The 26,451-nt window shown below is 33.4% G+C and overlaps 2 protein-coding genes and 1 pseudogene across 17 annotated transcripts; all 3 read left to right on the forward strand.

Annotated features, from left to right (window-relative positions):
* Positions 1-806: 806 nt before the first annotated feature.
* LOC18437805 (luminal-binding protein-like) lies at positions 807-6,363 on the forward strand (annotated as a pseudogene). Its single transcript, XR_016060340.1, has 8 exons — positions 807-1,061; positions 1,165-1,336; positions 3,277-3,491; positions 3,803-4,045; positions 4,440-4,918; positions 5,140-5,296; positions 5,381-5,463; positions 5,660-6,363. The product of XR_016060340.1 is annotated as a luminal-binding protein-like (transcript).
* On the forward strand, positions 5,189-6,155 carry LOC148780703 (luminal-binding protein 2-like). The gene is made up of 3 exons (XM_088873829.1): positions 5,189-5,296; positions 5,381-5,463; positions 5,660-6,155. Exons 1-3 carry the CDS (start codon positions 5,189-5,191, stop codon positions 6,153-6,155), a joined length of 687 nt encoding a protein of 228 aa, XP_088729955.1.
* An 8,564-nt stretch (positions 6,364-14,927) lies between the features above and the next one.
* LOC18437802 (LIM domain-containing protein WLIM2b) lies at positions 14,928-21,226 on the forward strand. 15 transcript variants are annotated; one of them, XM_088873356.1, is made up of 8 exons: positions 14,928-15,113; positions 15,916-16,083; positions 16,258-16,453; positions 18,608-18,707; positions 18,830-18,864; positions 19,181-19,270; positions 20,466-20,703; positions 21,008-21,226. In XM_088873356.1, the coding sequence occupies exons 2-7, from the start codon at positions 16,070-16,072 to the stop codon at positions 20,673-20,675; spliced, it is 645 nt and encodes a 214-aa protein (XP_088729482.1). In that variant the 5' UTR covers positions 14,928-15,113; positions 15,916-16,069; the 3' UTR covers positions 20,676-20,703; positions 21,008-21,226. The 15 variants fall into 15 exon arrangements, with proteins under 15 accessions (XP_088729482.1, XP_088729486.1, XP_020525293.1 ...); XM_088873360.1 differs by having other exon boundaries at positions 15,916-16,055; XM_020669634.2 differs by having other exon boundaries at positions 14,928-15,089.
* Positions 21,227-26,451: the final 5,225 nt, after the last annotated feature.

Genomic DNA, 26,451 nt, shown 5'->3' on the forward strand with positions numbered 1-26,451 from the left:
ACCACCAAAAGCCTCATCTCAAATCTTTATCTAAATCCTTATTTAGAAAGTATTTTTGGCAACTAAAATTTCCATGTTGGCCTTAAAATCAAATTCCAACATGTACAATAAAATTTGCAACTCAAAAAATCGAGACGATATTGTGAATCTTTAAGCACTTTTTTTTATAACGAAATTGACTCTCTAGATAATTGGTTAACTTATGCACTATTTTTACAATTTAAAATCCTTTTTTTTTTTTCAAGATGATTGATATAAAAGTCTTCATCACGACTATATAAAATAAGGTTTTACTTATTGGGTGTGGTTTCTTTATTGGGTGTGGTTTCTATAAGGATGCAACCTTAAACAATCCAAATAAGGTGCACCTTAAAATTTTATCATACCATGTAATTTTATTATAAAATATTTTTAATATTATCTTAAAATCTATTTTATACCTAATTAAAAAATTGTTAAATTTTAAAAATAGTTAAAATCAAGTAGATCTATAAATATATGAAAATATTGAAAATAGATGGTCTAGATAATGTATTGCAAAATGTACTATTTTTTATACTCAACTTTTATTTTTATTTTCATATTCATACATCTCAATATCGAGATGAACGATTAGAAAGTTTTTTCAACATTAAAACAACATTTGCAATAGATTTTTGCGGTGCATATGTGATTCTACATTTTAAGAACTTATTTGATATATATTTTGATATATCTGCACCCTATCAACCATACGTGGCAAACATCCATTGGTCCTCCATTCAAATCTCAACCTCTATATGAACTCCTCAAAACTCAGTATCACACGTCGAAAAAGAAGTATCGCATGTCGAAAGAGATAGAGAGGAGGAAGTTAACCGAAGAAGCTTAGAGAGAGAAAAAGAGGAAGAAGCTTAGAGGGAGAAAGAGAGGGAGAAGCTTAGAGAGAGAGAAAGAGAAAGGAATTGGATTTAGAGAGAGAAAGCTTAATTGCCAATTCTCAAAGGAGTCTCAAGAAACAAAGATGGTGAAGAGAAAAAGAAGCATCCTGTTTCTCTCTCTTCTCTGGCTTTCAGTCTCAGGTATTTATTACCTTTCTCTAATATTCTGAGTTCCTTCTTCTCTTGTCTTAAAATTTTAAGCTTTTTAGACTCTAATGGCTCCTATTTTGTGGGTTTTTCTCAGGATTTATCTCTGTGGGGGCTGAGAAAGAAGCGAAGCTGGGCCCTGTGATAGTAATCGATCTCGGAATGTGTTGGAGACGACAGAGAGAAACCAGTGGGAGAGGCGGCCAAGAACCAAGCCGCGAAAACCCTGAGAGAACGATATTTGACGTTAAGCGCCTCATCGGGCCGCAGTGAGTCCTTGTTACCTTTATTTATTGTTATGATGAATGTTTTGTCTATGTTCTATAATCATGGCTCGAGAAAAGCTGTGAAAGGAACGTCGTAACGGCTATTCTAACAATAACGGTCCTTGGCCGTTATATTTGGTACTGTCTGTTGGTGATAGAACGAATATATTACTAGTGCCTTAAAATAGAATGATCGTTATATCATGACATAACGAAGGATTTTCAAAATTTTGAAGTAACGAACATTGTATCTGTTTTAGTGGCAGTTATGCCTATTATTTGTTAAGAACAAAAAAAAAAAAAAACTGATACTTTCATTAAGGGACTATTATTTTTTAAACTCTATTTAATTTTTAATTAATCTATGGTGTGCAGTTTTTGAAAAATAAAAAATCGGCAGTTCTGTCTTTGTCTTCTTTTTTTTAAAAGTGTTATGAAGTTAAAAAAATGGATATATCTGTGCAAATATAATGGATATATACGCAATTTTCCCATCTTTTTATTATAGGTGAGGTTTGTATAAGGTTCCCACCTTATACTATACAAGTAGGGTGCAACTCTAAAACTTTATGATAGCTTAAAAAAATCCATGTGCAGCCCTAATTATAAATTTTTGAATTTTAAAAATAGTGCAAATAGAGTAGATCTATAATCTTTGAAATCTTGAAAATAGGCGGTCTAAATAACTTCTTACAAGATAACTATTTTAAGACATAAATTTATTTATTTTCTTTATAACCATACATCTCGACCTTGAGATGATCAGTTGGAAGGTTTCCCAGCTTCAAAACACTTTTTTTTTTTTTTTACTGAATTTGTGAGGTCCACCTTATTTCTACAGTGTAGGGTCGCTTATATGAACTTTTTCCTTTTATGATTGATGCTTTTTATACTATGTATGCTATATTAGTACTGAAATTTTTTTATGATGCCAGTTTGTTTGTCAACAATAGAGCCATTGATATTTTTCTCTCTTTACACCATCAATATCTATTGAGTAAGATTGATGGTTTTCACTTCAAACAAGGAAGATACATTCCTATATTTTTTGGAATTTTTAATCAAGTATTTATTTTGCTTGAATAATAATTCAGGCTCTGTCAAGATAAGGGAACTGCTCTAGAGGTAATAAATAAATAAGGTTTCCTTCATTTAGAAGAATAAAAGAATTTCGTGTTCTCTATATATAGTATTCTAATAGTTATACATGACACAAACTTTTGTACGGCCGAGTAATCCACCTCAGCCAAAGTCCTAGTATCTTGACCTTGGCCGAGTCGTGTTTCCAAATACTACCTTTATGTAAAACCACTAAAAAAAAAAACAACTAACACATGCAGAAACTTTGTGGAGTTAGATCTCAAACTTATAGAAATAGTTGGTAAGGATTCTCCATCTAGGGAAATGTTTTTGGTGCAGAAGATTTGGACAAATACTTCCATATCAATCCCTTGGAAAATTTTGGTTTTTTCACTTGATAAAGGAACCTGAGAACAGCTTGACATTGCAGTTGTGGTAAAATTAGGAACATAATGAATATAATTAATGAGTTTGGTAGCTATCTAGAATCATATAATATATGGGAAGGAATTGTGCTTTGGGACTCCATTGTTGTAAACTTTTGTGTTTAAAATATATTCTCACTTCCGAGCAATATATGATTTATGGAGATCTGGTTATCATGGAGTTGGTTAGTGATAAGAAGTTTTGTAAATGTGAGATCGTATTAAAAAAGCACGAGCTTTTCTTCATTGGTATAAACCCAGTCAATTCATGAGCCCTGTTAGAACTCATGCTCCCATAAGGAAGAAGTCCATAAGCCCTCAAGAATTTTTTAGCATGTTTGTGGCATTTTCAGAAGTGTATCACTTTGGTAAAAATGGTTTTCATATAGAAACCAATAAATTTTTTGGTTGATGTGCTTATGTTACCATTCAATCCAGGTTTTCAGACAAGGAAGTCCAAAGAGACATGAAATTTTTACCGTACAAAATCATAAATAAGAATGGGAAGCCATACATTGAGGTGAGCATCAGAGGTGGAAAAGTGAATGCCTTCAGTCCAGAGGAAATAAGCACCATGGTTTTGCAGAAAATGAAGGAGACGGCTGAGACATTCCTTGGCAAGACAATCAAGGATGCCGTGGTTACTGTTCCAGGTTAGACAAGAGCCCCATATGCTCATTTATGTTTTCTTAAGTTTGTTTCGAAGTCTTAAATCCATTTTGACCTCCTCTGATTGTTATTAATTTGTCCTTTTTACAGTGCCTTAGTGAATCTGTCTTTTAATTGCCATATATTTGCATTCGAACTTTGAAAAGCCTTGGTCTTTTGCTCTTGCCAGTGAACCTTTTAGCTATAAAAATTTTCTATATCTAATCTATATTGGATATAATTAAGAAAGATGTCCTTTCTGCCTTTCCATATCAATTATAGAGGGTTGTGCATCTAAATTAGTTGTTGTTTGCAGCTTATTTCAATGATGCACAAAGGCGGGCCACAAAAGATGCTGGTGCAATTGCAGGGTTGAATGTTGTTTGTATCATTAATGAGCCAACTGCTGCTGCCATATCTTATGGGTTGGAGCAGAAGGGATTGGAGAAGAACATCTTGGTCTATGATCTTGGTGGTGGTACCTTTGATGTCAGCATCTTGACTATTGATAATGGAGTTTTCGAGGTCTTGGCAACTTGTGGGGATACCCACCTTGGAGGTTAGTGGTCTCTTCTTTCAGTGATGTTGAATAAGATTTACTACTAGCCTTATTGGACTTAAAGCAACATATAAACCCATTTAGCCAACATGAACACAGCCCTGAGTATCAAATAAAGTGAAGATACAAAAATGGGTTAAAACAAATGTTCCACGTATGACAATGATTGACATGAAATCGAATTATTGTATGAGAGGAAATTGGTCCTTATGGCCGTTCCTTTTCTACGGGTGTTAATGTCAATAACAAGTGAATTGGTAATTTTAAAAAAATGTGGCAAACATCTAGCAACAGTCATATAGAGATGCAGTCTTTCCAATTACTAGCTTTCATGGTTGTCACATTTTCGAATGTTTTGAACCTGACTCCAAGTATTCTTAATTCTCTTGTGAAGGCGGGGACTTTGACCAAAAAATCATGGACTATTTCATCAAGCTGATAAAGAAGAAGCACAACAAGGACATAAGCAAGGACAACAAGGCTCTTGGCAAGCTTAGAAGGGAGGCAGAAAGAGCAAAGAGAGCACTCAGTAGCCAACACCAAGTCCGCATCGAGATTGAGTCCCTCTTTGATGGAACCGACTTATCCGAACCATTAACCAGGGCAAGGTTCGAAGAAATGAACATGGATCTCTTCAAGAGAACCATGGGACCAGTGAAGAAAGTGCTTGAGGATGCTAAGTTGAAGAAGAGTGATTTCACGAAATGGTTTTAGTCGGCGGAAGCACTCGAATTCCCAAAATTCAACAGCTTTTGAAGGAGATGTTTGATGGGAAAGAACCCAACAAGGTCGTCAACCCTGATGAAGCTGTTGCTTATGGTGCAGCGGTCCAAGGTGCAATCCTCAGTGGTGAAGGAGGTGCTGAAACCCAAGGTGAGGGAAGAAGAGAATAATCTATATTCCATTAGTGAAAGAGAGTTATACTGTGGAAACACTGTAGTCCATCTGGATCATCACACCATCCATCCCATTAGGCTCTGATGACTCCAATGAACTAGGATTTTTCACAGTCCATCGGATTATGATATACTTTCCTTTATTTGATAAGCTTTGAACATTTAATTGCTCCCATTGACTATACGATTTGGTTTTAGAGATGTCATGCTCCTAGATGTAGCCCCTTTGAGCTTAGGAATTGAGACAATGGGTGGTCTCATGACCAAAGTGATACCCAGGAACACTGTGATACCTACCAAGAAGTCTCGAGTTTTCTCAACCTACCAAGACCAGCAAACAACAGTATCTATCCAGGTAAAAATATATTTTTCTTTCGAATTTTGGTGTTGATATTATCTTTTTTTAGTACAAAGTTTTTATTTTGTCCTTATTTTGTAGGTCTATGAAGGTGAAAGGAGCTTGACAAAGGACTGTCCTGAACTTGGGAAATTTGATCTCTCTGGAATCCCACCTGCTCCAAGGTGTGTACCCTTTTATTGCTTAATTAATAACATGAGCTTTTCTATTAATTTGTAGATTCAAGTTGGGGTTGTCTACAATGATTTACTTTACACTAGTTTTAAGTCTGGTGGTGTTTAATTCTTGTTACACATTTTTATTTGTTTCGATTCATATACAATTACCAATCTAATGTGCATATTTATTTTGTGGAAACAGAGGAGTGCCTCAGATTGAGGTCACCTTTGAGGTTGATGCAAATGGGATCCTGAACGTGAGGGCTGAAGACGAGGGCACAAAGAGGGCTGAGAAGATCACAATTACCAATGACAATCGTCGATTCAGCGATGAAGAGCTTAAAGAGAAAATCAGGGAAGCTGAGGAATTTGCCCAAGAGGATAAGAAAGTGAAGGAGACAATTGACCCTCGAAACGGTTTGGAGACCTATGTGTATAACATGAAAAGCACCATTAACGACAAGGACAAGCTTGCCGATAAGATTGAATCAGATGACCAAGAGAGGATTGAGACTGGATTGAAAGAAGCCTTGGAATGGTTGGATGATAATCAAAATGCAGAGAAAGAAGACTTTGAGGAAAAGGTAAAGGAAGTTGAAGAAGTGTGCAATCCAATCATAAAGCACGTATATGAGGCAACTAGTGGTCATGGTTCTTCAGGTTCTGAAAATGAAGAGGACATGGATTATGACTTGTAGAGAGAGATCTTCCCTTAGGGAGGAGGTTGAGATTGGAGAAGTAGGTCTCTTTTTTTCTTAGGCGAATATCAAGCAAAGATTTAGGTGTAACCTTTTTTTTTCTTTTCAGAGATGAACCAGTCCATTCTTTTTCATTCTTTATTTTCAACTTCTTGGTACTTGTACACAGTTTTGAAACTACATAAATCAAATCAGTGCTTTTCCTTTATGATTGTAGGAATTTTTTTTTTGATTGATATTTTTATTTGATAATACAAATTTGAAATGTAAATTGAATGAATGACATTGCAATAAGATCTGAGTGGTAACATTTTCTAGAGTTTTATGATGCCCACGAGTTAAATTCTCTACACTTTGGTCCATGGCCCTGAACCCTCAAAAATTAAATGAATAAGTACTTTTCAAAAGTTTTGTTTAGATCAGGTTTTCCATAATTGGATCGGACCTGCTGTTTCCCAGTTCAAACTGGAACCCCTTGATGATCAGTTCGAGTCCCGCATGAAATCCGGAATTGGACCAAATCCCCCAAGAGCATGTCTTTTATGTCTTTGAATGCTATAAGAATATTCCTTTTATATTGATTTTGAGAATCCTGAACCTTTTCTAAATCTCTTAATCAACCAAAAGATTCAAGCCCAAAATTTGGGGTCCTAAAAATAAACCTAGGTTTGGTTTTATAGAGACTTTAAATATTGGGATAATAACAAAAATTTAGATTTTGAGATTTTGAATACCTTCATCTTACTCTTCAAAAATGAAACAATCTTCATACATCCTTAATATGTTTCACTCCCTTCTACAATAACAGTCCAGGCCTTCTTTTAAAAAATTATTGTACAAATCGGTGTTCAAAGGATTGCGATTGAAATCAAGAATCTCCCGATCTAGATCTGGAATTGATGGTTAATGTACGAGTTTTTTATCTAAACGTGGTGGTTCTATATTTCGTTTTATATGTAGATATTTTACAACACTTATCTAAACATGGTGTTCTATATTTTATTTTATATGATATAGATATTTTACAACATTAAGATGGTATTGCCTAGTTGGCTGGACTGTTGGGTTTTCATGGGTGTGATTTTTTAGTTCTCTCTACTCCTTTTTATCTCAAAATTCCAGTGAGTATCTTTCCTTATATAGAAGTCCCTATAGAAGAAAGAAAAAAATAGGAATTCCTACCTAAATAGGAATTCCAAATATGCATTCAAGTTAAAATTATAATACCTGAAATCTATCTCTCTCATTAAAGAGGTATTCCTACCAAAATTAAAATAAGCATTCATATGCCAATACCTGAAATCTATTTCTCTCATTAAACAGGTATTCCTACCAAAATTAAAATAAGCATTCATATGCAATCAAAACAACTACATACACATATCAAAAAAAGGTAAACATGTCCCCAAAAAAAAGAAAAAATAAGAAGAAAATAGTCAGAGTATAAACAATAAAAATTAGATATTATATAGAATAAAAAAATGGTGCGGATTGGCCCCTTATATAATCAAAATGAGGTGCACTTTTAAATGGCGTTGAAAGATGTCGTTTTAGTGCCAAAAAATGTGGTGATGGCCAAAAATATATTTTTATCACTAATTATGAAATTTAAAGCTTCAAGAGCATATCTATGAAACATTTGAAAATCAAAAAAGCCGATAGTGTAGATAAATACATTACAAAATACACTATTTCCAAAATTTGAACTTTTTTTTTTTTTAGATTCATACGTCTTAAGGTCGAACTGATCAATCAGGGTTTTTTTTTATTACGAGAACAACTTTTTCTGGTAAGTTTTTGAGGTGCATCTTACTTCTATAGTATAAGATTGACACTTATATAATTTTTCTCTTTACAACAAATACATTGGCCAGATTATTTATTAGCTTAAATAAGAAAGTAAAAACAATATATTACTTTCACTCACGTTACATAATTCTAAATGTTCTCTCTCATTTAATTTATTTGCATTGTCATGTGAAGCACATGAGAATTAATAAAAGTGTACCTATGCAATCTCTTGGCGCATTTAATTTTCCCTCCAGATTGCCTAAAATATGTGCATCTATTTTTCTCTCTAAAATTTATCTCTGAAAACTATTTTATTTAAGGAAAATTTTTCATGGGTCAGCGGAGTCACTAGCACGCTCAATCACAAACGTCTATCTTTAAGATAAACCTCCCCAACTAAATATTCATATCTATTGAATAGGAATTTTTTTTTACAAAAGTACTTCTATATTTATTTTATTTTTTACATTCATGATCATCATAGTGTGGATCATGGATCTCTATAAATTTGGATCCAATATCTATATATAAAAAATGGGTGTTAGAGGGAGCTCGCACGACAATAGTATGAGTCGGGGGGACTCTTAAAAACCTGTATTTAGAGGGTGAGGTTTGTATAGGGTACCCATCGTACTATATAAGCAATATAAGCGAGGTGCACCTCTAAACCGGGTCATGTTTCGATGTTGAAAACTTTACAATGACTTGAAAATTCATATTCAACCTTAGTTATTAAATTTTAAATTTTCAAAAATATTGCAAATGGAGTAAATCTATAAACACTTAAAAAAAATTAAAATCCAACGATCTAGATAATTTATTATAATATGTATTATTTTTAAGACTTTAAATTCATTTTTTCTTCTTTACATACGTAGATCTCAAAGTTGAGATGATCAATTGGAAGGCTTCGCATTTGTAACACTCATTTCTGCTAGACTTTGAGGTGCGCAATACTTTTCTAGTATAAAGTTGCAACAATTTGTTATATACAAATTCATTAATAAGGTTACCGAAAAAATCATATCTATCTCTCCTTAAAAATATTTATTGTCTTATCCAAATATTCATTTGAAAACTCAGCCTTCAATGGAAAATAGATATGTGTGACAAAAAATAATAATAATAATAATCATAAAATCCTATGCTAATTCTGCCTATAAAAACAATGCCAATTTTTATACGACCATTATGCTTAAAAGAGAGTAAAATAATAGGAGATGTACATAGGAAATTAGATAGTCATAAATATACTGTTAAATGAATTTTTTAAAACTAACATTTTTTTAACTAGTAAAAAATTATTTTTCGATCTAACCTCTTATTAGCAGCCTTGTGCAATTACTTGCCCCTTAGTTTGTGATCAAAACAACTAAAATGATGTTGCTTATTGGCACTCTATATCCTAAGAAATTTAATATATAGAGACCATGTTAGAGAACTAATACAAACATCACACTCACGTGACTTAACAGGTCATTTGGGTCCTGAATACACAAATATTGGATAAACATACGTGAATTATAGTATATGTAAAGGGTGCAGTTGGCATACTCTGTAGAGGTAAGGTGCACCTTTAAACTTTATCACGGTATATAATTTTGATGTATAATGTTCTTACGATTATCTTAAACTCTATTTTTATATTTAATTATAAAATTTTAAAATTTTAAAATGGTTAAAATCAAGCAGATTTATAAACATATGAAAATCTTGAAAATGGACAGTACAGATAATATATTGTAAAATACACTATTTATGATACTTAAAATCGTTTTATTTTTCATGGTCATACATCTCAATGTTGAGATGATCAATCAAAGGGTTTTTCAACATTAAAACTACCTTTTATGATGAATTTTTTTGGTGCATCCGTACTTCTACATTATAAGGTTGCATCCTTATATAAACTTTTTCCATATGTAAAACTTGGTTTTAGTAAGAGCTATCGTTTGGTTATAGGTTTCAGAAATTCGGTTCCGGCCCCTCACTTTATGCCCCATTTTGATATATGCCTGGGGTAAGTCCAAGATGAGGTATGGGATTTATAAAAACTAGTAAAATGCATGTGCTTTCTACATGTATTTGAGTAGAGCTATAAATGGCTTGATCAGGTCGTGGTCGACTCGAGCATGACCTGATTATGCTTAAGTTAGATTCAGACCTGAAGCAAATGTAGGTCTAGGTCAATTGGACCCATACTTTACCTAAAACCAAAAAAATACAATAAATTATTTTATATATTATATAGTTGATATATATTTATACGTATCTTATGCTTATTTATACCTGCTCTGATTTACCCTTAATCACATCCGACCCGACCCAATAGGGTTTAAGCTAGACTCGGACCCGGATCGCCTCGGGTTGTTCAAGGTCAAGTGGACCTTGACCCAACCTAGCGAGCCCATGAATAGATCTAAAACCAAACCAGGTTGGGTCAACCCATAGGGTCCACTGGTTCACAACCCATTTCCCACCCCCTATTTTTAACTATTTTTAAGCATCTCATGAAAATTAATTTCAAATGTTAAATATATAAATGACCCGATTTCTATGAGGCCAAGCACGCATATGGAGAAATGCGGGCCTCTTAATAAATTTATTTATTTGATGGTTTTTAAGACTTAATTTTGAAGGACATGTAAACATGGAGAGCATGAATATGATAAAATAAAAAATTTAAAATACTAATGGGTAATGATTCTATAGGACCCTCCTATGTGTGTAGAACCCCAAATGATCACCATTAAATTTTACACAGATCTCTAGAAAAGTTATCGCATGGGTGAGGGATTTGATTTTTTTAGAGATCCATGCCAAAATTAATTATGATTATTTGGGGTGTTATACACATAAATGGGAGAGGGTCCTATAGGATCATTTCTCAATATTAATTATAGTAAGAAAATATTTAGACCATTAATTTCCATTGTTTTTAGATGAAACACATACTTGCATCCATCTTTAAGATGGCTGCTTTACATTTTGTGGACCGCATATGTATAAATACTTTGCACTTTTTATGGCAACATAATTTTCAAATAAATATGTAAATAAGTATCGAAAAAGTAATGTACATGGTCTCAATCGATCATAGGAGCTTTTATACCAAAATCGCCAATGAAAAATTATGAAATTTGGAAAATTGCCGCTCCTCAAATCCAAAGTTCAATGTTGAAAAAACACAATAAATTTGAGCATTGACCTTTTCAAATGTTTAATTTGATCAAAAAATTAGGGCTTTGCTAAGGATGAAATACAAACAATTTGAAGACAATTTTGAGATTATTTCTTACAACTGAGAGAGCAAGTTAAAGAAGGGTGGATGGTTTTTTGGGGTTAAAAATACATGAGGTTTTGATGCAAAAACCTGAACCGAACTAACAAGTTTTCAAGTTTGCCCTCTTTTGGATTCGGAGGGGATTTTGTTGCATAGGGTCAACAATCGATCCCAAAACGCCTAAACAATAAAAAGCTCAAAAGCTTTATTATTTTTAGTTTTATTTATTTATTTATTTATTTATTCTTTCGAATTTTCTGTATAAACAAGGGTTATCATGTCGAATCACTTGAGTTCAATAACTCTTCCCATCCAAGGCGTCTCGGACGATTCTGAATGGGCTCACCCGCTTGCTCCTAGCTATTAGATTTGGATTAAGGCGGCTAGAACCATTACCATTGACCGCATTCAAAGTCAAATAAAATATTCTTAGGCTTTATGCGGCAAAATGACAGCATCAATTAAAAGTTGAAAATATCAAATCAAACTTTTTATATGCTTATACATGAACATATCGACCATTCACTCCTAAAATTCTTTGTGGGAGTATTTTTAAGACCTTTGAGGCTGTAACCTTTTCAACCTAGTGACAAACCTCTATATATATATATATATATATTCCACACATTTTTAAATATCCTTAAATTATATATAGAGCATTTAATTCGTAAGAACTTTCAAGGACCCAAAATCCAATATTTTTTAAAAATAAAAATAGTCATATTGTAATGCTAAGGCAGATCCCAACAATTTTTTTCTTAAAAAAAGAAGAGAAAACAACAAATGACGTCTTTTACCAATGCATAATGTTGTTATATTATGCACCCCACAATATATATAAAAAATTGATTTAAGAAGGAAAAGTAGTGTAAAAATCCATTACGTATCAAATATTCTAAGAAATTTGAATGAATTATCTCCAATTAATTTTAGGAGTCAAAAGAGGCCAATGAGAGGGGAAAGCAGCCCCAGCCAAAAAAAGGCTGTCGAGTGGGCAGATCGGGACCCACAACGTGGACAAAATTAAGCGGAAAAATTTAAACACGTCAGACACCACTTTTCTTCACTTTTACCCCTGAGGGACCATCATTCTCCGCATTTCACTTTATTTTTTACTTTTTAACGCCCTGTACCCTTATATATTTTAACAATGACATATTCATTCTATAAGATTTTCAGCATAATTATGTGACCCAGCTTTTTATGTTTTCCGTACGGCATGAAACTCATACGTTTCCCTTTATCCAACCGTCCATTCTAATTGAAAGGTTAAGATTGTCTTAAATATAATATCATATCTTTATACTATTTTATTTTAAATTTTTTCTATAAACTATTTTGATATCAAATTTTAGATGTCCAATCCTCTATTAAACTCGTACTAAAGAAATATTCAAAGGCTATTTTGGTTATTATATTTTATTAAAATTTTATTTGTAATATTTTTTATAGCTGCGTTCCAATGAAAAGATGGCACATACCAAATTTCATATTCATACAATTTGTATAAAAAAAACTATAAATAAAATACTTTAAGACGTCGAATCTAAGATCAATGGTGAGTGACTCTATTGATCAAATTGGACAGCTGGATGGTAAGGAAAGCATATATCTTTTATGTTGTAGGGGAAGTATATAAACCTTTTCCAGTTTCTTTAGAATTTAACAATGCCATGTTTATCCTAAAATTTCTTTAGCATAATTTATTTGGATTTTGACGATGCCACATTCGTCTCAAATTTTCTTTAAGAGCACATTTGGTTTGTGAAAAAATATTTCCCAATAAATATTTTCATATAAAAAATTTCTCTTGTATACTTAAGTGTAGGAATATTCTCACAACAATTAGTTGCCAATTGATGTGAAAAGACACACATAGATTTATTAATGTGAAAATATTCCCACTCTTATCTACATGAGGGAATTATTTCACGTAAAAATATTTTTCAAAAAATATATTCATATGAAACAAATATGATTATTTGGATTTCGCCAACCCAATGTTGATCTATACGTACATTGTGTGTATTAAGGAAAAACATACCTCTTTCTTTAGCTAGGTACATGCATGCGCTCTGGTTTGTCTCTATCATTTGCAAACCATGGTCAAATAGGTATTCACTATGATTTTTCTCTCTCTAATTTTGTATAGTTTACCATTGCATATATGCACATTGCGTGGTAGGAATTTAAGTAGTTGAATTAGGCTGGGATATTTACTTGGCCTCAGCCTATGGCCTGGATGAGTTCCCATGTAATCCCTCGGGTTCATAAGATGGTGGATAGTACTCAGGTGAGTATACTCGTACTTGCTCGGGTGATGTAGAACTCGAGTTATTGTTCATTTCTTGAAATATATATCCCCCCCCCCCATTTTTTGGTACAAAATCATTGCCATATGGAAGAGTCAGATCTGACAAAAAAAAAGCACTCCAATTTCTTCCATTTCAAAGATCAAAAAGTTGGGGACCCTTTTGTTTTTTCCTCAATGGCATAGCTTTTCTCATTTTGTGTATACGTACCTCATAATCCCATTGGACATCGCAAATTTGGTGATGAAAACCTTTACAGTTGCTTGCAATTTTATTCTAGCATAGATTTGGTAAATTTGTGAATACTTAAAATTGACGATCCTAAAATTGTGTTTCTAAATGTACAGTTTGCATGGGTTAAAACCCATTTTATCTTTAAGGACTCGTATTTCATGAGTCGACTTTATAAACCTAGCAATTAAACTAATATATATATATATAAAAAGCTTTTTATGTTCCCCCAACAACATAAAAGCTCTATCATCCCCTTATGCAAGTGTTCATTTCTGAAATGAGGGTTAAGATTGCCTCAATCACAATGTCATGCCTTTACATTGTTTTATTTTTAAATTTTATTCTATAAATTGTTTTGACATCAAATTTTGGAAGTTTATTTCTCTATTAAACTCGTACTAACGACAAATATAAAAAAAATATTTTTAATAAAATAAAATAACCAAAATACCCTTAAAAGTTTCAAAAGGTATTTTGGTTATTATATTTTATCAAAAAATTATTGTTAATATTTTTTATAGGTGCACCCCAATGAGAAGATCACACGTACCAAATTTCATATTAAAAAAAATTGTATTAAAAAAACTAAAAATAAAATACTTTGAGACGTCGGATCTAAGATCAAACGGTGAGTGGCGCTCTTGATAAAAAATGGATAGCGGGATGGTAGGGAAGGATAAAACTTTTATGTTGTAGGAAGAACATAAAAAGCTTTCCCACATATATATATATATATATATATATATATATATATATATATAAATAAATAAAAAGAGTAATGATTTGCATAGACATTACAGAAATGCAAGAAAAAAATCACGCTCAATAGCGAGACACGAACAATTCAATTTTTGTACAGTAAAATCTATGTGTACTAAAATATCATACATCTAGTAATCCAAATCATGCTCCAAAAATTAATTTTTTGCAAGAGGGAAAAAATATACAATTTGATCCGGAAGGAGCACATTAGAATCGATCACAATTTTTCTACAAAAAAAAATGGTAAGGATTCACACGAGAATTTTAATGAAGTCAGGGACAAAGAGGGTTTATCCATGTGTGGGTATGACCGTCATTATCTCCTCTGCTCTCGCTGTTTTATGTTGCGGCATCTGCTCGCGACAAAAAGCAAATATCCCTCCAAAATTAGGGCACCGTGTTGGGCCTTGTGCTATGTATGTTTTCTCCATCCCTCTCAAAAATTCCTCCATTTTTTTTTATCGGACTCTGATTTATAGGTTTTATCTCTCTCTTTCCTTTATTGGATCAAAGGATTGCTTTCACGATTGTGTGCATTTTCTGCATTTTAATGTCCGTATTGTGATTGAGTCATTGGTATTGGACTAGAAATTTGTTTTGTTATTGATTTTAGGAGTTACTATGTTAAATTTGGTGGATTTTAGGTTAAGCTTATGGCTGGTTATTGAAGGTCCTGTTCATCTGATAGTGCTAGGGATTTGTCATCTTTGAGGAAGAGTTCTGAGTTGATAGTTGTCATATTTTAGTTTTTGCCTGTTTCATGGCTATTTCAGTGCATCATTTTTTCCTTTTTTGTTTTTGCCTGTAAAAAATTGATTGTGATCGAATGTTCTAGAAAATGTGAAATGTTGCTACATCGGATGGTTTATAATTCAAGCGATTGATTAATTTTCTGTATGGTTTAGTGATTTATCAGGGATTTTTCATATTTAATGAAGAATTCAGAATTGATAGTCATAATATTTTTTTAGATTGTGCGTATTTCATGGCTGTTGCAGTGCATTTCTTTGTATAAAAGTTTTTTAATTTTGATCCGGAATTCTAGATAATCTGATATTTGATGATTCAAGTGATTAATTAACTTTCGGTATGATTTAGTAGTTTTACTATTGTAAAAAAAATTGCATTTTTTCGGGTTTCATGGCAATTTTCATTTATTTTGTGTGGCATATTGTCCAAATGAACATGCTTGGATTGTTAAGATTCTGGCATTTTGAAAAAGAAATATGTGATCCAAGCTTTTCTAAATGGGATTGGAGATTGATCCATCTCTGCTTAATTACAGTGCTAATAGTGGTGTAAAGGATATTAATTATATGATTTTCTTTTAATAACAATCTGGCATTATTCTTACAGAGGAAGATTTTGAACTTTGCAGAGTCGAAATCTCCAATGATCAACTATCCCTAAATCAAGTTTCAAGGATTCATTTTGTTTATTCGTACGAAAGAGCTGACATTTGAGCCTTTGTGACCGATCCTTTCTAGATTGGGGCCAAACCTTGGAACTTAAGCTTGGGTACTTTTTGGTTTATGCAATTTAGCAGGTCTAGCGGGCTGTGTGAACAAGTTTGTTTATTTATCTACAGTCAAAACTTTTCGTGACTGATTCATTATAGTTCAGTGTTAAAGCTTTGGATTTAAGGCCCAAGCTTCTTTATAGCCATCACCATATAGATATTTAGCGTATTTGTGACTGTACCAGTCTTGTTTGGTGGTAGGATCTTGAGATTGTTACTGGTGGGGTCCATTTTTGGTATTAAAAGCTCGGGAGTTGGGGCCATGGCTTTCAGTGGAACACAGCAGAAGTGTAAAGCTTGTGAGAAGACTGTGTATGTGATGGATCAGCTTTCAGCTGATGGGGTATTGTACCACAAATCTTGCTTCAAGTGCAACCATTGCAAAGGCACCTTGAAGGTAGAATCTCAAGTCATTTGCGTCTTCATACACAGATTCTCACTTTACTCTTTTCTTTTTACCTTCTAAGAAAACATATTGTTTTCGTTTGATTGTAATTCTTTTCGTAGGGATCAATAATGAATAGCGCTGCTATTATTCTTTTTGTTATCTGAAAATTGTCATTGTCAATGTCTATGTTGCTAGAACCAATGTATTAGAAATGTTCTGGCCTCTCATTCGCCTGGAGAGCTGTTCTTGTTTGCCACTCTAGAGGATTGTAGAGAGTTCATCTGTAATTGGTTTACTTAGTTCCGTAATTGGTTTACTTAGTTTTGTAGATCTTGCCATGAGAAATGCAGATTGTTTACCATTTGGCCTTTGGCATCACCGTAAGACTGCTACTCATTTGGTAAGCAGCATTGATGAGATTGCTACCCATATAGCTGTTGTTTCTCCTCCTGATAGATCTGAAGCTTCTGTGGAAAGCTAAATAACCATGAAATCTTATTTCCTTTTCTTTTTTTTAAATTGACCATGAAATCTCACATTTAGTTATCACATGAAGTTCGCTAGACTGTTATTATAGAAGCTTACAACATGAAATGACCTGAATGCATGCATGTATACATATACACATGTGTGTTTACACCAGTGTAGGAAAAATTGTGCAGTTCAAATCATAACCACCTGGTTATATCGGAATCGGCCATTGGTTTCAACCGGTTTTGATGAACCAACCGGGTATTTTTAAAAAAATATAAAAATATATAAAAAATCCCAAAAAATAAGCGATTTGTTTATAATGTATTTTTTAATTTTTTTTATCATTTTGGCAAAGATTGAAATTTTTTTTGGCCATTAATACTTATTTTTACATTTTCCCATCTTTTTTTGGAAAATTTTTAAAATACCCCTGGGCACAAATCGTTTCTTTAAAATCCATTTTTTTTTTTGTCAATTTTCAACTTCATTTAAATGTGTTTTGTTTAATTATACTTTTCATATCTTATTAGATTTTTGCATTTTTTTACCCTTCAGGATTTGCCCGGTTAGGCCGGTTGAATCGCTTAACTGTTCTGGTTCAATTTTTCCTACACTGATTTACACAAAAACGCATATGTATTCAAAGATATCCTCATGTGCACATAAACACATACTTATTCAAAGATATCCTTATGTGCATGGATTAGGATTTGCCTTCATAGGGTAAGCTCTTTGATTGGACAGAATTCGGTGTTTCAGGCTCATGCGTTGTATTTCGACTATGTAACTCTTTGTGGTAGCTTCCCCGGAAAACAGCCAAAAATATGCTATTCTTTTGGAGGGCTTATGTAAAATTCCTCACACATTGTGCACGGGTTTAAAAATCATCATGCCTGTATTCACACATGTGCGTGGGGTTTCTTGAGAATCTACTATTCCGAGATTTGATATGAGGTATGGATATAGATAAAAGGGATGTAACTTGGAACTTTTAACATTTTTTGTAAATCCATTACTAGGAGATGCATTCAAGTATCCTGTCCAGTGTTTTAAAACCTGGCAATTTCCGATCCTGATCGCCGATTCGGATGGGAATCGATCGGGACTAAACCGGTTCCAAGATTGTATGGGTCCTAGCCCTGTTCCCTCATAAAACTGGCCTTATCTATTTTTTTTTTCTTTTTTTTTAAGTTATCTAATATTTTCTTAGGTCCCCTCTATATCTATTTAATTTTAATTTTGTTTCATTTTTTTTTTAATACTTTTGTGGATCGCTGATTCGGACTGATTCAGACCCTCCGGATCGTCGATCCAGCAATCCAACACGAATCTAAGGGTGAACGATCTGCCCCACCGCTCCGGGATTTGAAACACTGTGCCTATCTATGACATCTATAGATATAGATTTTAACTTGCATTAACACATGTATATTCGTCAAATTCATTAATGCATATAGTTAATTCATGTTATGTTTTTGTAGTTGTGTGATTTTATATTTACAATTATCTAAGCAGTATCTGGAATCAGTGCCAGTGATGATACCACACAGGCAGTTAGGCATGTATAAGTATTTGTGCTTCACAGTGAGGAAAATAATCTCCTTTTTGGGTTTATTTGTGATATACTGGTTTAAATTTCAAGAATCGTGGAATTTTGCAATTTTTCATGCACTGTTGTTGTAAATGCAGCTGGGTAATTATTCTTCCATGGAAGGTGTGCTCTACTGTAAGCCGCACTTTGAACAGCTCTTTAAGGAGACTGGCAGTTTCAACAAGAGCTTTCAGTCACGTGAGTTTTCCTTGTTTGTTAGAATTATTGCACTAATTCTTTTTTCTTTTAGTGTCCTTTTTAGATCCTTACAAATGTAACAACTCGAATCTTATTTAGTCATGTTGTCTTTCTCTTGGCAGCTGCAAAATCAGTTGAGAAGCTGACGCCTGAACTGGTAAAGCAATGTCTAAATTTTGAAAATTTTCCCTTTTTTTCACCGGCTTGTTTTGAAGCTCTAATTTGTAAATGAAATAGTATAAAATAATCAAATGTTCAATGGAGAAAACATCGTCCACTGAGGCCTTCACCATCCAGTGACATGGATGGGGATGGACAGAGTGGGATCCAGAAAACACAAGATGACCCCAATAGTGGGGTTCTAACACTCTGCAACATCCATTATTTCCTTGGATGGTCTGAGTGATGAAATAACTCCCATGTCATTTTCTCTCTCTCTGATATTAATATTTTTGTTATATCTTTTGCCTCAGACTAGGTCACCTAGCAAAGCTGCCTCCATGTTTTCTGGGACACAAGACAAATGCGCGACTTGTGGTAAAACTGCATATCCCTTGGAAAAGGTTAGTTTTCCATGTCCTTGTTCTTTTCCATTGTGTTTCCAATCTCTTACCTGATGGTGATGGACTTGTGTTTTTGTGTTGGGTGATAGCTCCCTTGTTATATTAACGCCCAGTGTTTAAAAAGTCACCATGCCAACTCACGATTCGCTTGAATCTGCCCGGATGCCAGGAGATTCTGGGCCGAAAAACCACAGAACCGGCCGAGCCTCCTGAATTTTCATTACTTCAAAATTTTTCTTGTTAGAAATTATCCGTTTCAACCTGGACTCATCCGAGTCAGACCAGGGGGACTTGTGCTCGGGCCTCTAGTGATTCGGAGGATGATTCCACTTTTTAAATGCTGCTCACAACTCCTTTAATTCTTGTTGGCTTTTGCAGTAAACCTGCAAAGAAAGTAGGATAGTTCTATGGTATATGCAATACCATAGTCCATTAGGATCATCACCGTTGGATGAAATGATGGATGGTGATGGTGAGAGTTGGCCTAAAAGAACAGGAGGTGACTCCAATTGCGGGTTACACTTTCTCGTTCTCCATCCGTTATTGGACAGTGATGGCCTCAATAAACTATGATTTTCACCTATCACATTGGATTGTAGTGTGCCTTCCTACAAATACACCTTCTAACCTTTACTTTGTTAAGGATAACCTTGTAATTAACGAGTATTGGAACAGAAAATACATTGTGAAATCCTCAACAAAATTGATGCTCACTACAGCAACCCTTTATTAGTTCTGAAATGTGTTCTTCCTATAGAACAGATTTTGTTCTATGAATCAGTTGAATAGTTGATAATCATGTCCCCTTTCTTTATTATAGTTTGTAAGGGTGTCGCGGTGTGTTTGTGTATGTGAGAGTGAGAGAGAGAGAGAGAGAGTTATAGAAAGGAACAAATGCAGATAAAAGAGAATGTTGCTGCATGTGAAAGATGGGTGGGTGGGTGTGTTGGTGGGAGGGTGGTTGGCTGTGGGTGGGTGGGCGTGTGTGTGTGAGAGAGAGAGAGAGAGACAGAGAGAGAGAAATGCAGAGCAAAGAAAATGTTGCTGCATGTGAAAGATGGGTGAGAGAGATAATTCTAGGAGGGTGATTGCTACCTCTGATGACCACGTAATTCAATGGATTAACATGTATACCTGTTTTTGGGTTCTTTTTTAGGTTTTAGTAGTTGTAAGTATATTTTGGTGGAATCCTCAGGTGACTGTAGAGAGTCAATCCTATCACAAATCCTGCTTCAAATGCTCCCATGGAGGCTGCCCAATCACTCCATCAACCTATGCAGCACTCGAAGGCATTCTTTATTGCAAGCACCACTTCTCTCAGCTCTTCAAGGAGAAAGGCAGCTACAACCATCTCATCAAGTGCGCTACCATGAAGCGACAAGCTGCTCCCGTTCCAGAGGCTTAACAATCTGTGTTTTGTGTGATTTTTCCAGGTCTCTCACTCTCTCTTTCTCTCTCTCTCTCTCTGCGCACCTGTTTGAGGTGTGATATCTGCATGAATTTCAGCTCTCTCTCTCTATATATATATATACATATGTGCGTGTCTCAGTCTGTTTTGTGTGCATGTCAGGTCTCTATATTTCCTTCTAATGTCTCTCTCACATATGCCGCAAAGTTCTTTTTTGCTCTGCATATGTTCCAATACTGTAACTCTCTCTCTCTCACACACACATATTATGTTCTATTTTGCTATGTAGTTTTTTCTGATTTCTCTTCATCGTTGTCTTTTTGACCCAGGTTGTATTCGTTTTGGGCCCGAAAAACTTGGGCCCCCCCGTGTGGTTCATTTATGTGGGACGCGAGTTCTGGGTGGTTCATGGACCGTTATATGTGTTTGTTCTGTTTTGTGAGTATAATTATATGATGTAGGTGGTATTTGCATTGGATATATGCAAAGTTTCCACTACAGTATTACATATGAAATGGCATGTTTCACGTGTTCTTGGTTGGCTGCCATTGAGGAGCTGCAATGTAATTTCTTTGATGGATTATGGCTCTGGGATTCTAGGGCTGGAAAGAGAGAGATAGAGAGAGAGAGAGAGAGATTGGGGGGGGCCTCATGCCGGCTGGGTGTTGAAACTTGGAAAAAAAAGGATTGAAATGAGAGAAATATATAAGAGAGAGAGAGAGACTCGGGCACACTGGGTATTGAAACTTGAAAAAAGAGTACGTTAAAATGAGGGAAATTTCCAATTTGGAGTGAGGAATGAGATATTCTGTGGAACTTAAAATTATTCTCAATTTTATTTTATTATCATATCCAACACTTTTTAAGAACATGTACAATATTCTATATCAAATTAATTTCAAACTTTGGCTATCCAGACTTCACGCTGATATGCACTAGAAAATATAAAATAATATTTTTAAAAATAAAAATTTAACTAAACTACCTTGAATGGATATTTTGATGGAAAAAGTTTATATAAGGTTGCAACCTTAAAATGTAGAAATAAGATGCACCTCAAAAATCCGTCGGAAAATGTTGTATTAATGTTGATCATTGAGATGTATGAATATGAAAAAAAAAAAAAAATTTAAGTCCCAAAAATAATACATCTTGCAACACATTATCTAAACCGTCGATTTTCAAGATTTTCATATGTTATAAATCTACATGATTTTAACCATTTTTAGATTAAAATTTTATAATGAGATATGAAGATTTTGAGATAATCTTAGGAGTTGGTTACATTAAAATTACATGTTATTATAAAATTTGAAGGTGCGCTTTAATTAGATTGTTTAAGGTTGCAACCTTATAGAATCCACACCTTATTTTGATTATTTTATTTTTTTAAATATTTTTATATTTTTATATATGTGATGGTAATAAGTATGCGAACACAAAGTCAATCCAATATATGGAAGTGAAAAGGTAAAATTTATATACTTAACATGTTCTTAAAAGTAGGTTAGTATGACATAATTGTACTTATAAAATAAATGGGTGTGGTTTCCACAAGGTAGCAACCGTAAACAATCCAATTAATGCGCACCTTCAAGATTTATTATAACATATAAATTTGATGTAAAATATTTTTAAGGTTATTTCAAAATCTCTTTTCATATCTAATTATGAAATTTTAACTTTAAAAAATAGTTAAAATTTTAACTTTAAAAAATAGTTAAAATTTTAACTTTAAAAAATAGTTAAAATTTTAACTTTCAAAAATAGTTAAAATCAAGTAGATCTATAAACATATGAAAATCTTAAAAATGAATGGTCTAGATAATGTGTTGTAAGATGCACTATTTATGGGATTCAAAATCTTTTTATTTTTTTATAGTCATACATCTCGATTTCGAGATGATCAATTAGAGGGTTTTTCAATATTAAAACAACTTTTTCCGAGAGGATTTTTTATGTTCATTTGCAGTTTTACATTTTAAGGTCGCAACCTTATATAAACTTTTTTCAAAATAAATATTCTTAAATTTTGTAAAAAAATAAGGAATATTTACAGTTACCTCTTTGAGAGAATAACAATCATTAAGCACCGGGAAATACATAGAGAAACGTGTATTGAGAGCCAGGAATCAAATAAAACATTGGAGGAAATGGAGTTTTTTCACATGTTCTGGGGGCAAATAAGATTTTCTTGGATGAGGTAGAAATCCTCGTGAGGTTATCTAAGTGGTTCTTGTTTTCTATCTTAATTCTTTTTTTCCTAAAATATTTCAATTTACACAAAATAATTCTTAAACCATGTTTGGTTTGCATGAAAATATTTTTTAAGAAATATTTTTACGCGAAAATTTTTTCTCATGTGGTTCATTGTGAGAATATTTTCACATCAACTGGTATAAAAATTTACAAAGGGACCAATTGGTGTAAAAAGATTCTCACGCTTAATCACATGAAGTTTTTTCATCGTAAAAATATTTTCCAAAAAATATTTTCACATAGATGTGCCTAGTATTCAAATTATAACTTTTACAATGGATTCCTTTTTCTTTTTTTTTACCAAAATTATAAATTTTTATTAGAAAACTTTTACAATGGATTCTTATACGGTGCATTTCTTAATATTGGGTTTGGAAAAGGCGACAGATTTTTTTTAAAAAAGGAGTTTGTGTTGCTAGCCATGGATATGGCTGCAAACATGATATTGCTCAGACCATTTGGTAGAGCAATGACAATAATGCCTCCCTCTATTGAATTAGGAACTTGCAACAATGATTTTTAATAAAAAAAAGTTGATGACTTTCATAGTACCGTGATTTTATTTGGACCGTTCAATTTAAACTAAAATGATGATATTATTATGGTATTTTATACTATAATAGTATTTATCTTTGGTACAAGGAGATCACAATTTTTACTAGCCATAAGATGTCAAATTGAATGGCTCCAGGTGTGTCACAACATTTTAAATTATTTTATTTTAACTTTAAGTTTAGTTAATCACACTGGCACAACCATCCAATTTGAAATCCGATGGACAATAGTGATTATGACCTATTTGCTTTAAAAATAAATAGTCTCTTGATATATATTTCCTACTATTGTTGTCATTACAAGCCTAAAATTAGGAACTCATAACAAGTATTTCCAGTGAATAAAATGTGACGTTTTGGTTTCCTAACCCCTGCTGGGGGCATAACCAACAATTTACTAAGCTCGCTTAATGATCATGTTTGTTTTGTTTTAAGAACCTTGGTCAGTAGATTTTAGTATGGAATATGTATTTTGAGTTTAGGACCCTACAATAATAGGGTTATTCATGTCATTTGGCTTGAATTACTTAACGGGGTATTTAAATGCTCTAGTTGTTCAAGGCTTGAAAACGGGCAATTTGAATATCTTTTGATAAACTTTCCAATGAAGTATCTAATTGAAATGAATTTGCAGAGCATTTTAGGGATGTGTTATTCGATTTCAAATATTATGATTTAAAATATGTATTCCACATTGTTGTGTTTATATTTAAGATGGAATCCTCTACATGTGACTCCACCTTCCAATATAGCATATGCGAGTATTGGTCTCCTATCGATCCAATCTAACTGAACAGCTAAGACGACTTTACTCATAATGTCATGATTAATATTGTTTTATTTTTAATTTATTCAATATAAATTATGTTGACATTAGAATTAAGGCATGCTCGTTGCTTACGGGGGCGCACCTAGAAAAATTATTTCTTATTAGATAAAGTAACCAAAATACCATTGGAAATTGTAGAGGCATTTTGGTTAAATTTTTTTTATCAAAAAATATTTTTATCCTACATTGATATTTGCTTGGTTCGTAGCCATAGATTTGGGTAAATTAGTGAGGACGATGAACCCTGCCCATTTTTTAAATCGTTAGCGGTTTTTTAATGCATTAGGTGATAATGGAAGCCTAGACCTTAACTGGTGCACAAGTCATGATACCATCACGACCCCAACCCCATCCTCAAATTTAGAAGGCTTATAAAGGGACTTTGATGTAGTTTTTTCTTTGATCTTTATGTTCCTTTCTAAATTCTCCTATGATCAATAATATTGTAGTAAAAAGCGTTCATGTTCTAAATTCCAAACAATGATGGGTATTTTTAATAATGTGCCCAAGCATAAATGGATGCATGTTGTCGGTTCAACATTTATTCTTATTGAAAACTCTTGTTTAGGAAGTGGCATTTATGTGGTTTAGCTTGACTTAGGTGGCCTCAACCAAATAACAACTGTCATGCCTGTAATAGGTTCAAAACTTGGGATATTTGTTTTTTATTGATATTTATTTTTGTGAGATTAGAAGATGAAACACAAGGGGGTATTCTAGTAATTTATTTCAATATTTATCATAGTCAATCTAAAATAGTTGGAAAAAAGCTCCGATAATGATGATGGCTCCAATTTCTATAGTTTTAAACCCTATAAAAAGATACATCTTTAGTGTTTTTTAACAAATAACATAGGATACACTTAAGTTGAATGAACTCATTAAAGTAACTACTTTGTTGATAACTTAGGAATATATTTTCTCCAAAATACCTAAGTGCTTAAGAAACATCAGTTATGGTTGGGTGTTGACCATATTTTTAGTACTCTGCTCAGTACAAACAATACCCTCACAAGTGGTCCTATAGAACCGTTTGAGATATTGTATTGATTAAAATGCACAATTAAGTTGTGACTTAATTAATCACATCTACTATTACAACTTATTTGGTATTTCACTTGAATATTCAAATGCATATTTAAAATCGGACATAGCTTTGGTGAGTCACCGACTCACCAAAATATATGTGCATCTCCTCATGTATCAGACTTCCGCCTTAGATATGGACATCAAGAAGTGGTGCTCATGCTATAAATCAAAATGAATAGTGGAAAAATACGATAAAAAATATAATTTTTATTTAAAAAAAGTAAAAATTCGAAATTCATAATCAGCGTGATAGTTGAGATTAACAAATATAAAAAAATTTGGATCTAAAATCAATCTTAAAAATAGATTTTGAAGTGGGGCCGCATATCTACATTGAGTTGGTTGACCCACCAAGCACTTTTCCCATTGAAATATCAACTATTATGACTCATAATTACATGTTATTTGATGAAACACTTTTAAATTACGTAAAATTACAAAATACATCGTAAAATAAACTATTTATGCAACTTACCCCCACTCCAAATTTTTCTCACACTTTTTTCCTTAAGCAAGATTTCATAGTAAAACCCCCCCAAGGTAAAAGTTATTATTATTTTGACGGAAATGCCCTTCCCATACAAACCAAATCAATGTACGATCCCAAATAGAGTAGTGCCGGAGCGCAGTATACTACTATCGGAGCGGAATGTTAAGAAGCACTGTTGGAGTGTGGTGCTACATTGTCGGAGCGAACTGCCAGAGTGCATATTTTCAGTGCTAGAGTGCATTATCGGATTGTCGAAGCATGCAGTATCACTGTCGGAGCGCAGTTCTCAGTATGTCAGAGCGATGCGGGTTAGACAAAGCACTGCCGGAGCGCACATTGTGACTACCAGAGCGCAGTCCTCCATTGCCGGAGCCGAAGGCTGCATGAAAAGAAACAAGAGATAGAAGGCCCTGTGAAAAGAAACAAGAGAGAGAAGGCCGTGTGAAAAGAAAAGACAGTATTTTAGTCTTGTTTTTTTGTTACTTTTCGGTTGGAGGGTTTTTGCGAGGAAATGTTATTAGGGGGAGAAAGTGTGAGAAAACTTTGGGGAGG

The sequence above is a fragment of the Amborella trichopoda genome, chromosome 8 (assembly GCF_054954075.1).
Source record: "Amborella trichopoda isolate Santa Cruz 75 chromosome 8, AtrichopodaSantaCruz75HAP2 v2.0, whole genome shotgun sequence".
Classification (NCBI taxonomy): domain Eukaryota; kingdom Viridiplantae; phylum Streptophyta; class Magnoliopsida; order Amborellales; family Amborellaceae; genus Amborella; species Amborella trichopoda.